Raw genomic sequence first — 13,019 nt, 5'->3', positions numbered from 1 at the left:
GTAGGTGCTGGAACTTTTTTTCTTTCTTAAGGGACTTGATCCAATCACTGTGCTGCTAAAATTAAAAACAATGACTGTGCTTTCTGTGCAGGAGGTTTTGAAGAATTTGGAGGGACACCGACAGACATTTCAACAGATTCACAGAGACCGATCGGTAAACGGTGTCCAGGTTCCACCAGAGCAGCTTCAGGACATTGCGGAAAGGTTAAATCTGATGACCTTAAGTTTCATTTAACTGTTTAAAGGCAACATGAAATGGCATTTGCAATGCATTTGATGTCTGTTATGTGATGTGCAATCACATACATAACAATGGCAATTTAAAGTATTAAACAACTGCAATGTTTGTGCAGTAGACAGGATGACATACTTAGCCATGTTTAGAGCCCAGAACATCAAATAGACTTTGACTTGAGCGAACTAGCAACCACCCAGAACAACGTAGCTACTACTTGACCACCCCAGGTAACCACATTACAACGCCCTAGCAACAACAAAGGAATGTGCAAACATCCACTCAGAACATGTGAAACAACTCAGCAACCACCCAGAACTAGTAGAAAACATCCACGACAACTTAGTAATCACTAAGTAATCAACCACATAGCAACACCCTAGCAACCACATAGGAGTGGGATAACAATCACTCAGACCATGTGGAAGAACTCACCAATCACATAGCAACACCTTAGCAACCACCCATAACATCTCAGGCAACCACATAGCAATGTGTTAACAATCTCTCAGGACAATCTCTCTGCTACCACAAAGCACCACCCTAGCAACCACCCAGAACACCCCAGAAAACCACATAGCAACGCCCTAGCAACCACACAGAACACCCCAGAAAATCACATAGCAACGCCCTAGCAACCACCCAGAATGCCCTAGGCAACCACATAGTAACGCCCTAGCAACCACCCGAAACACCCTAGCCAACCACATAGCAACCCCTAGCAACCACCCAGAACACCCCAGGAAACCACATATTAACACGTAATAGCATCCACCCAGCACACCCCAGACAACCAAATAGCAACACCCTAGCAACCACCCATAACATCTCAGGCAACCACATAGCATTGTGTTAACAATCTCTCAGGACATCTGGAACAACTCTGCAACCACATAGCACCACCCTAGCAACCACTCAGAACACCCCAGAAAACCACATAGCAACGCCCTAGCAACCACCCAGAATGCACTAGGCAAACACATAGTAACGCCCTAGCAACCACCCAAAACACCCTAGCCAACCACATAGCAACCACCCAGAACCCCCAGGAAACCACATATCAACGCCTAATTGCCACCCAGCACACCCCAGACAACCATATAGCAACACCCTAACATAACACCCCTAGCAACCAAATAGCAATGCCCTGGCAACCACCCAGAACACTTTAATGCCATGCTGGCAAGTTTTATAAAATGTAAAAATTGTACAATATTTCTTTGTACAATTTTTCTGACACATGTGGCCATGGTTACATCCATAGAAAAGAAAGTATTTTCAGAGATTATTACATTTTGAGGAAAACAATCTAATAATGAATCATGCAGAATAAGACCAGCAACATTTTTTTGTGTTAACTTTAATGTTAACTTTATATACTGTAATTATGGAAACTAAGGAGTCAAAATCCCATAGTTTACTGCAATATTTACTAATATTTCATGTTTGCACAGGTTTAATTTTGTGTCCACATCATCTCACGTCCATCTGATTAAGTTTGAGTTCTGGGAGATGAAGTATCGTCTCATGGCGTTTCTCATGCTAGCCGAGTCAAAGCTCAAATCGTGGATCATTAAATACGGCCGACGGGACTCAGTGGAGCTTCTTCTGCACAATTATATTGTACGTCCTCCAGCATATTTAATAAACTCTTTTAATCTGCTTTATAAACACAGATTCAGCTGACATATCATGAAACATCTTCCCATTACTGTACTCATTTACACACAGGCGTTCATCGAAGGCCATAAGTTCTTTGAGCAGTATGAAACCACGTTTCGGACTCTGAAACAAGCTGCAGACTCCTACTTGAAATCTGGGGATTCAGGTAAGATACGTCTCACTTTCAGCCATTTTTCCTCTGAGGCTGGAGATTCATGAAGCTTTTTATAATCATTCCCTGGCAGCGATTCTAAACTCCAGCAGCCAAAATGAGCCTATTGCTTTGTGATCAGGCAGCCTCATTCTGTCACATGTCCTTGAAACATCATTACAGTGGTGAAAGAAGTGCTGTGGAGTAATATTATTTCTTAGAAAATTATATTTGACTCATATCTGATGGTCTTCTTTGACCTCGCATAGTAATCTTAATATAAAAATACTAAATATAGACTATGAATGGGTGAATGTCACAAATGAAATCTCCAGGTCATATTTCACTCCAAAATCAAAAGGGAAAAAAATAAATAATATTTTTCATAATAAATATTTTTTTTTAATCTAAATTGTTATTATTGTATTATGAATATACACTACTGAAAGATTAGGGTCAATAAGATTTTTTTTTTTTTTTATTATGGTTTCAAGAATCCTAAAAAAAAAAAAAAAAAAGATTAAATAAGTAGGGGTAAATGTGTTTTAATATAATAAAATTAATGTGACAAAAAATAATGTTGAAATTAATTAAAAAACCAAAAAAATATATATATATATATATATCAGCAAATTAGAATGATTTCTGAAGAATCATGTGACTCTGAAGACTTGAGTAATGCTGAAAATTTACATATACAGAAATTAATTACATTTGAAAATATATTCACATAGAAAACATTTATTTTAAATTCTGATAATATTTCACAATGTTACTGTGTTTTAATATTTTTGATTAAATAAGTAGGGGTAAATGTGTTTTAATATAATAAAAATAATGTGACAAAAAATAATGTTGAAATTAATTAAAAAAACAAAAATAAATATAGCCTATGTTAATGCAAAATATAATTTCTTATTTTGATTCTTTTGAAAATGGCAAGAAACATGACCTGGATGTGTAATGGTTAGGTTTTAGGAATATATTTACCTGACTACAAAGGTACCATATTGAGTGTATTAATGTGGTTTAACTATTTCATATTCTAAGCAGTAAAATCCCCAAGAGAAGTGAGTTTAGAGGAACCAGAGTACTCTCTAACATAGTGACTGTTTAGATCAGGTGGTTGATCTTGATTGAAGTGTGTAACATCACAATACAGTGATTTCACTTCTACTAACCCCTCCTGTCAGTTCACTTAGGCTGATGATACACGGGGCAACTTTTTGAGCAATGTTGCCGCCAACGGGCAACCAGATGAAGACATTTGTTATCCATCCTCAATGTGAAAGTGCCCAAGCAACATTGCTCAAAAAGTTGCCCTGTGTATCATCAGTAGCTGACACTCTAATCCACAACAGTGGGCACTGTCCTGACTCTAGGGATTGATTTGTGGGATTGAGAAATGCATTTGTTTCCAGTGGTAATCATAATGTGATTTGCCTTCAGCTGAGGAGGTAGAAGGCGTGAATAAGTTTCTGAGCGATGCGACAGCGCAGTGGAAGAACCTGTCAGTGGAGGTGCGCAGCGTCCGCAGCATGCTGGAGGAAGTGATCTGCAACTGGGAGAAATACAGCAGCACAGTGGCCAGCCTGCAGGCCTGGCTGGAGGACGCCGAGAAGATGCTCAACCAGTCAGAGAGCGACAAACGGGTGCGTTGAAAAAGTTTGTGGCTTTCAGATGAAATGCTGCCGAATGAAAACTGTTGTGTATAAAGAGTGTGAATTCTTCTGCAGGAGTTTTTCCGGAATCTTCCACACTGGATTCAGCAGCACATGGACATGAATGATGCTGGAAACTTCCTGATTGAGACGTGCGATGAGACCGTGTCTCGAGAACTGAAACAACAGTTGCTCCTTCTCAACGGCAGATGGAGAGAGCTGTTTGTCAAAGTCAAACATGTAAGACGTCAAGCATTTTCTTTTTATCTCTCAAGTCAAGGTTTCTTTCACCCAACACATTCATAATTTAGTTTTTCATGACTATTTTTCTCTTTGACAGTCCCTTTTATGAAATAATGCCAATATTTATATTGGTGTAAACATAATTCTGATGATTTTTTTTTCCTTAGTATGCAAGAGCAGATGAAGTGGACAAACTGAGAAAAGATTATGACGATGGGATTGAAGCCTTAAAAGCATTTATTGACTCGGCCAACGAGAGGATGAACACTCCAGTTCAAGTTTCATTTCTGAACATACGGACATATCTACAAGACGTTGAGGTAATCAAAGTTCACGAAGCTGGTTCTCTGGAATACTTGATTCTGATTGGTCAATCGCAGCGTATACCACTTTCGAGTGATAAAACCTCTTGAATTTGTCATTTTGAGCAGCTGACTGTGTGCTGACTGACTTATCAATCGGACTACTGTTCAAAAGTTTGGAGTCGTTACAGAAAAATGCCTCTTATGCTCACCAAGGCTGCATTTATTTGATCAAAAATACAATAAAAGCAATAAAATTGCGAAATATTATTTCATTTAAAATAGCTGTTCCATTTCGTAGTATATGTAAAATATATTAGTCCAGTCTTCATTGTCACATGATCTTTCAGAAATCATTCTAATTTGCTGCTCAAGAATTTTTTTTTATTATTATCAATGTTGAAAACAGTTGTGCTGCTTAATATTTTTTTTCAGGATTCTTTGATGAGTTGAAAGTTCAAAAGAGCAGCATTTATTTGGAAATCTTTTGTAACATTATACATATCTTACTGTCATTTTTAAACAATTTAATGCTTCCAAACGTACTGGCCAGAAACTTTTAAACAGTAGTGTACATAATATGAGAGTTTATAGAGATTATGCAAATGTCGACTAATTTCTTGTAGGACATCAAGCACAAAGTGCCATCTATGGAGGCGGCGTACAAGACGGCCACACGTAACGCACAGCAGCTGACCAAAGACCTCACCGAGGAAGAGATCGCTCGGATGCTGGCTACCATGGCAACCATCAAGGATGAGCTCAGCAAGGTGCCAGGCCTGTATTTTCCCTCATGAACTGCCACATTAGACCGCAATCACACCATCTCACATTATGACCTCAATGTCTCATTCAGATAAGAGAAAGAGCTCTGCCTCTGCTGAGGGACTCCCAGGCCATGCTGCCACCATTAGAGGAAATGGAGAAACATATCACTGGGTTCTACCAGTCGCTGGAGAAGGCGAGCCGCATCACTTCCTCCCGGGACTCCGAGGCTCCAGGAGACTTCAAGCAGAAGTGTCAGGTGACTAAAGGACTATGGGTTGTACTATATGTGACAGCAAGCTTTTAGTGTTATGATTCTGCTTGCACCACCTTAAAGACCTATTCCCATTTAAAAAATTAATAGCAAGATTCAAATAAAAAAATATCTGCAAGTAATATAATTCAATAATGAAAAGAAGCAGTTAAAACCAGGGTTATTATACAGTAGTTAACGAAAGCCATAAACATTTCGTTACTTGAAATAAATAAATGTTAACTAAATTAAAATATTTAAAAAGTTACATTTATTTTATTTCAGCTAGTTGACAAAGCAACATTTCTTTGTTTAACTAGATGTACTAAAATAACTAAAACTGAAATAAAAATTAAGGAAACCTATATAGACAAATGAAAAAACTAATGAAAATGACAAAAACAAAAAATTACAAAATGTATAATATTAAATTTAAGACAAAAAATATAAAAATAAAAGCTAATTCATAATATTAATAAAAACTATAATATCTCAATGATACTAAAATAACACTGGTTAAAGCTGTTCGGTATAAATACAAATATTTAGCCCAACTTTTACATGTCAATATTGTAGTTTTAGTTTAGCAACATTGCAAATTTTTTTTTAAATATTTTGTGTCCTTTATTGGTGTTAACAGGCTTTTTAAGATTTTGACAGCACTTCCCTCTCTTTTTCGTATTTTCTCTGTTTATACAATTATCAGGAGCTGGTGACCTATCAGCAGAGCTGTAAAAAGTGTCTGTCAGTGATTGACAAAAACCATCAGATCATTCTGAAGTCATTGGACACCAGTCAGAACCTAAAACACCTGGACACGTCACTGCTAGAGAGGAGAATCACCGAGCTTCAGGCCTCTTCACAGGTGGGAACCGCACCATCGGAAGAACAACGTCATGTCTTATATGCAAGAATGAGACTGAGAAATGTTTCATGGTAAAATCTATGACTATTGATTGGAAACAATGGTAGCTTGATAAATCTGAGCGCAGTTTGAGATCTCTTCTGAAACTTTAGAGCAGACACAGAACTACAATCAGAGAATTAGGCAGAAGCCATCCATTTGATCTCATTGCTGTCTTGGAGAAACAATTGTGATATGAAATAAATCCCATTTGCTGTTTTTCTTTGTTGTATGTTTTATCTCAAAAAGGGCATGGTAAAAGAAACCACAGAATGGAAGAGGCATGTGGAGGCAAACAGCAGCCTGATGAAGAGATTTGAGGAGTCTCGTGTAGAGCTGGAGAAGGTTCTGAAAATAGCTCGCAGCTCCATGACTGAGAGAGGAAACCCAGAGGACCTTCTGAAAAAGCACACTGTGAGAAATGAAAGCCAACAGTATTCTAGTGCTTGCAAATAGGCCGAAAGCAGAGTTTGAACTTTATTTCGTCTCCAGAAGGAAATTAGTTCATAGAAATTTTAAAGCTGACGTGATTTCATAACATATCTATGGAATGTCCTGCAGGAGTTCTTTGGGCAGCTGGATCAGAGAGTTCTCAATGCCTTTCTGAAAGCCTGCGATGAACTCTCAGATATTCTACCAGAGCAAGAACAACAGAATCTGCAGGAAACAGTCAGGAAGCTGCACAAACAGTGGAAGGTCAGATAACGCTTACAGTCTTACAGTCTCACCTCACAATACCAACCATTTTTATAGCATTTCAAAAGGTTGCTGATATATATTATTATTATGTATTATTACAATATAATTTGTAAAATTATATTTATTTTTCTATTTATTATTATTATTATTATTATTATTTTAACTGTGTGTGTGTGTGTGTGTGTGTGTGTGTATATAATATGTTTTATTAAATATTTTTGTGACAGAACAGTAACTGTTACATTTACACATAATAATGATAATAATAATAATAATAATAATAATAATTACTGAATCAATAAGAACATCAACAGGACATTTGCATCTAATTCAAACATTAAGATAAAGAAAAAATATAATAATAAAATTAAATATAAACTAATAAAATTAAATAATAAAAGGTGTAATTACACTTCAAGTAATGCATTATATTCCGTTACTTCACCTGTAGGATTCATACATTGCCAAACATTAAAGTTATTTTCTTTTAAGTAAATATGTTTGGACTGGTGCTTGTTTCTGTTGAAAAATAATAATAATAATAATAATAATAATTACTGAATCAATAAGAACATCAACAGGACATTTGCATCTAATTCAAACATTATATTAAAAATATAATAATAAAATTAAATATAAACTAATAAAATTAAATAATAAAAGGTGTAATTACACTTCAAGTAATGCATTATATTCCGTTACTTCACCTGTAGGATTCATACATTGCCAAACATTAAAGTTATTTTCTTTTAAGTAAATATGTTTGGACTGGTGCTTGTTTCTGTTGAAAAATGTCCAGTTTCAACTGTAGTTCAGCAGTCATGTTCTAAAGAGAATAGAATAGAATAGAATACAATACAATACAATACAATACAATACAATAGAACATAAATGGGTTGCTAATATGGGTTTTTCACACTTGAAGGGGTTCACAAATGGTCATTTTTTAAATGTTGAAAACCTGCTTATCTTGTTAAAAATGATGCTAACCCCCTTTCAGAATTATGAAACATTGAAAGTGGCTTGGACCATTAAGAGCTTTTTAAAGTGGTTTGATTTGACTGTAAATTATAGCTTAAAAAGTATGACGAAAACCACTTGAATTGCACCCACCACATGAAAATGCATCTTTTCTGCAGGATGTCCAAACAGAGATTCCCTCTCACCTGCTGCATCTGAAGGTGGAGCTGGAGAAGAGTCGTCTGAAGGCATCAGTGCAGGAGTGTCAGGCTGAACTGGCCCGTGAGAACCGCAGTCTGCCCAGCATGGGCAGCGAGAGGTTAATCAAAGAGCACAGGGTGAGAGCCACTGGCATTACACCCTCTATAAGCACTCTTTCTGTCCTTGGAAATAGGGAACGCTTATGTTGGATATCTTTATGTAGATGTTTTTTAAGGAAAAGGGTCCACAGGCTCTTTGTGAGAAGCGCTTACAGCATATGGAGGAACTGCGCTCAAAGCTTCCGGAAAGCGAACAAGCCCGGCAAACACTGGAGAATGCCAGGACGGTGTTTGCAGAGGTCAGAGAGGATATTGACAGCACACATCAGAAACTAATGCAGCACCCGGACAAGTGGAAGGAGTTTAATACCAGGTGAACCTTTAGTCCTTTGAATATTGAATATTAAGTGGTTTCGATTCAGCTGCACTGACACTATCGGATAAGAACAGAATTTGAACTAACTTGAGCTTAATAATGACACTATTATCTTTACAGTTTCATATTGAATTAATTTAACAAAATTAAGTTATTTTCACATTTTGAAGCTGTTTAAAAGACATTTAATATTCAGTATTGACTGCACTGACACTATTGGATGAGAACAAATCTTGAACGAAGAGCTGAATAATGACAGTTGTCTACTATAGCTGAATCGAATTTGTTTCATAATTGATGAACTTTACAGTTATTGAACTGAACTGAATCAACACTGAACTGACTTATTGTCATCTGCAGAGCTGCTTATAGCTCAGTTAAGCTTGTTGCATAATTTTATAAACTTTGCACTGTTATTGAACTGAACTGAATTAACATTGAACTGACTTGAGCTAAATAATGACACTATTGTCATTATAGTTGAATTGTGTCCGAACTTTGCAACATCCCCACTGTTGTTGAACTAAATTGAATCAAAATGTGACTAAAATGCTGAATAATGACACTATTGTCATTTTCGAGCTGCTTTACACTTGAAATCGTATTCGTTTCATAATTGATGAATTTTGCAGCATTAATACTGTTATTTTCCTGTTTATTACACTGAAGCTGTTTTGAAACAGTCTGTATTGTATAAAGTGCTTTATAAATAAATGTGACTTGACTATTGCACAGTCAATTGTTTGTAAAATCACTGCTGATATAAGTTGATTTTAATTTATACAATATTAACAATATGATTATTTGTGTGTGTGTTTGCAGGTTCTCTGAACTCTCTGCCTGGGTTACATCGAAGGAAAGTCAACTCAGACTTCTGCGAAACAGAGCTGGAGACCCCAGCAAGTTTGGACAGGTCAAATCCACCATTGAGGTGCGAAACAAAGATCAAGTGGACCGAAAATGAATGTGACAGCTGTGTGAAATCTTGATTGATCGTTCCTTCATGATTTGCAGAGTCTGAGAAACGATGCTGAACTGCAGGAGGGGAACGTGAGCTGGCTGAAGACGCGTTTAGCCGCTCTGATAGAGGTTTGCACGGAGAGTGACACTCAGAGACAGGGGGCTGCTCTCAGCAAACTCTCCAGTGACTTCAAGGGTCTCCTCACCTCCCTTTCTGAGGTAAGACATACTCATTTTAAGAATAAATCCAAATAAATCATCTGCCATATAGAAAAATATCAATGCAGATCAGCTGCAGCTGCTAGCAGATATCTTTATATTTTATTGAACCTGGAGGTAAGACAAATGAAATAAATGTTCCTTTATAATATAATTACATTTACATTTAGTCATTTAGGTGTTTAGATTTATTTTGTTTTATTTTTTCCTATAGCCAATTTTACATAAGTAACTTTAATTGATTTTGATCAAAATTAATTCATTTATAATATAATATAATATAATATAATATAATATAATATAATATGCAATCATATTTTCTGTATATTTTGAAGCTGGATGATAAATATAATTACTAAATAAATACAATATTATATATTCGTGCTATATGTATGTGTGTGTGTATATATATATATATATATATATATATATATTGTAATTTTATTTATAATATATTAATATCATAATTGTTGTGTTAACATATGAATAAATATTTAACTAATTAAACTGAATTATTAGCGGCGTTATGCAAATCTTCCCACATCGTGACGTAGATATGTGGGGGCGTGTTAGAACGAGCCGTTTTAGGTGTGCGTGGTTGACTCTTAACTTTTATAAAGAATATCTCTTTGGATTTGCGACTTTAGTCTTTGCAACTTTACAGATCTTCTTTATGCACCAAGAGCTTGTAACACTTCAAAGAGAAAGGAAAAATTGAAATCGCATCATATGACCCCTTTAAAATATGATCATGTACCTGATCAAAATCAACTGTCGCATAAGAAAATGTCAATGTAAATCAGCTGTTAGCTGCAATGTATAAAGTAAATTAGTCCATCATTCACTAAATTCAGAGTTTAAAGCGTTTTCTCTGGTTTAAACTGAACTTTTTGATGAGATTATGTAGTTTTGTAACATATTTGGCCTATCGTCCACTCACAATGGTTTCTAACTTACTTTTCAGGACCATTTCCCACCCTCTTAAAATAAACATGTTGTTTTTGCTACTGTGCCTTTAAGACTGTTTTCCATGTTGTGATGGTTTAAATATTCAAAAAAGAAGATTGTATGTGTGTATTGTGATATAGTCAGAGAAGGTCGTGCTGGCGGTGAGCGACTGTGTGCAGTTCAGAGAGGAGGTGAAAACTACACTGGAGGAGTTGACACAGGGTCAGCAGGAGCTGCAGTCAGTGACCAGCAAGATTCTGAACTCTGAGTCCGTCAGAGAAGCCCAACAACTGCTGCTGCTCCATCAGGTGCCACCCTCACTGAATGAATCGCAACCCTGATAAATGAAGCTGAAAATCATATTTATATCCAACGTTCATGTGCTTTCCTAATGTGCAGCAACAACTGAAGCGTCTCCGGCTCAAGCAGAAGGAAATGCAAGAGCAGATAAACCGTGGAAAGCAGCTGCAGATAGAGGAGGGTCTGGAGGAGAGCTTACAGGAAGACCTGCAGAAACTAGACACCACCTTGAGCAAAATGGATCAAAGCACAGAGTCACAGGAAAAGAACCTGGAGGTGAGGATGGTTAAATCAAATCAAATGAAATAAAATAAATATAAAAATATAATAGTTTTGTATATGTTACAGAACCTGGAGGTGAGGATGTTTAAATCAAATTAAATTAAATATTTGTTTAATATTAAATGTATATATTAAATAAAATATTTATATAATAAATTACTAATGTGGTAAAATTATAGTAATAATAATAACATAAGTTTGTGTATTAAAATGTATGTTAAATATTTAGAAAAATATTGATTTAATAATATATTAATATTATTAAAATATTATTATTATGATAAATCCTAATATAAATTAAAAATTTTTTTTGACTTATATGACTATTTGGCTTCATTTGAAAATATTTGAATGCAGTTTCATATTGATTTTTTTTTTTTTTTGATTGAGCAGATAAAATATTTTCTTTGAAACAATAGTATGAATGTCCTTCTCTGTTGTCAGGTGACTTTAGCTGCTTGGCAGGAGTTTGACAGTCAGCAGGCAGCAGTGAGGGAGTTTGTGGGTAAAGTGCGATCGGTCACAGAGAGAGAGATGAACTTCAGCAGTCCAGACAGTCTCAGCACAGAGCTGGAGCAGGCCAAGGTGAGAATAACACTTGATCTCCAAGGGCTCGGTGTAATGAATCACCTTTAATTAAACATGATCGTCTTTATTTTAAAACCAGAAGAGCTGCAAGAGCTTTTGCCACCAAATCCTCATTCGAAAATCTGCTCTGGCAATACAATCTGACTGAATGAGCCTCACTACAAGCCATTGTAAATAGCCAATGTGCACTGTAAGCAGCCTACAGGCTAATGTTCTGAAATGGCTTGTAATTATTTGGTTTATTCTGCCTCACAAAAACAAAACTGTGCCACAGACATTTTCACTTCATCTGCTGCTGTTTTTCCTGTAGGAACTCCTGAAACAATGTGAAACAGAGGCCAGACAGGTGAACACTCTTCTCAAGAGGGCTGCAGAGATCCAACTAGGCCCCAAAAATCAGTCTCTCCTCCAGGATCAAGCACGTGCTCTGAGTGAACAAGTGGACAAAGTTGAGACTGGACTCAAGCGAGAGTAATACCTACTTTATTTTATAGATTTCACACTAAGATTATTAAGACAAATGCATTAAGCATAATCTGTGAGTTCATTAGGAATCCATAAGGCTGTTTTATTACTGTATAATTTTTCAGTGTGAAGACTTTGGAGGGCATGAAAGATCAGTGGGATTCTTTCGGGAGTGAGTTTGAAGCTTTTTCCACATGGATAACGGAGAGAGAAAGAGAAATGGATGCCTTGAAAAGCTCCAGCACACCTTTGGACCAGCAAATCTGTACCGTAAATGTGCGATAATAAATATATAATTGAATAAAAGAACAATGTTTTTTTAAATGCTTGAAATGACTGCTTGGCTTCTGTATTTATTTATTTTTTTTAATTCTTTATTTTATATTTATAAACTAAATAAATAGTTTTTAATAGTTTTTATTTATATTTCTTAATAAAATAGTTATATAATTGAATTAATTATATTGAAAATGTTCTATATATTTAACATCATACACATATATATATATATATATATATATGTAATTTTCTTAGTATAAATTATTATAAATTGATTACATTTTTTATTTAATTTTGTACTTAGGTTTTTTTGTTAATATCTTTTATATTTACTATTACATATTTCTTTTCTTTTGATATCACTTACCATTTGATCATTGCTTATCATTTATTATCACTCATTTTTAAATTTATATTTAATTTAATTTGTTACGCATTTATTTTGAATAGCTTGCCCTCCGTTTATAATCTGAAAAGCTTATTATTAGTTTTTTTTTTTTTTTTAGT

The 13,019-nt window shown here is 35.4% G+C and overlaps 1 protein-coding gene across 1 annotated transcript in view; it reads left to right on the top strand.

The window, feature by feature from the left end:
* syne1b (spectrin repeat containing, nuclear envelope 1b) overlaps positions 1 to 13,019 on the top strand; it is a 110,774-nt gene that overhangs the window by 23,207 nt on the left and 74,548 nt on the right. Inside the window, exons 14-33 of the mRNA XM_016491883.1 lie at positions 92 to 204; positions 1,690 to 1,858; positions 1,967 to 2,063; positions 3,498 to 3,700; positions 3,785 to 3,949; positions 4,120 to 4,272; positions 4,881 to 5,024; positions 5,111 to 5,278; positions 5,979 to 6,137; positions 6,426 to 6,590; positions 6,738 to 6,872; positions 8,015 to 8,173; positions 8,260 to 8,468; positions 9,294 to 9,402; positions 9,486 to 9,650; positions 10,739 to 10,906; positions 10,998 to 11,174; positions 11,625 to 11,765; positions 12,079 to 12,239; positions 12,359 to 12,509. Coding sequence (XP_016347369.1) covers positions 92 to 204; positions 1,690 to 1,858; positions 1,967 to 2,063; positions 3,498 to 3,700; positions 3,785 to 3,949; positions 4,120 to 4,272; positions 4,881 to 5,024; positions 5,111 to 5,278; positions 5,979 to 6,137; positions 6,426 to 6,590; positions 6,738 to 6,872; positions 8,015 to 8,173; positions 8,260 to 8,468; positions 9,294 to 9,402; positions 9,486 to 9,650; positions 10,739 to 10,906; positions 10,998 to 11,174; positions 11,625 to 11,765; positions 12,079 to 12,239; positions 12,359 to 12,509 — 3,111 coding nt within the window. The remainder of the gene's footprint in view (positions 1 to 91; positions 205 to 1,689; positions 1,859 to 1,966; positions 2,064 to 3,497; positions 3,701 to 3,784; positions 3,950 to 4,119; positions 4,273 to 4,880; positions 5,025 to 5,110; positions 5,279 to 5,978; positions 6,138 to 6,425; positions 6,591 to 6,737; positions 6,873 to 8,014; positions 8,174 to 8,259; positions 8,469 to 9,293; positions 9,403 to 9,485; positions 9,651 to 10,738; positions 10,907 to 10,997; positions 11,175 to 11,624; positions 11,766 to 12,078; positions 12,240 to 12,358; positions 12,510 to 13,019) is intronic.

The sequence above is a fragment of the Sinocyclocheilus anshuiensis genome, unplaced genomic scaffold, assembly GCF_001515605.1.
Source record: "Sinocyclocheilus anshuiensis isolate Anshui unplaced genomic scaffold, SAMN03320099.WGS_v1.1 scaffold261, whole genome shotgun sequence".
NCBI classification, from domain to species: Eukaryota; Metazoa; Chordata; class Actinopteri; order Cypriniformes; family Cyprinidae; genus Sinocyclocheilus; species Sinocyclocheilus anshuiensis.
Note: the sequence above shows the minus strand (reverse complement) of the source record. Positions and strands in the feature narration are given on the sequence as shown.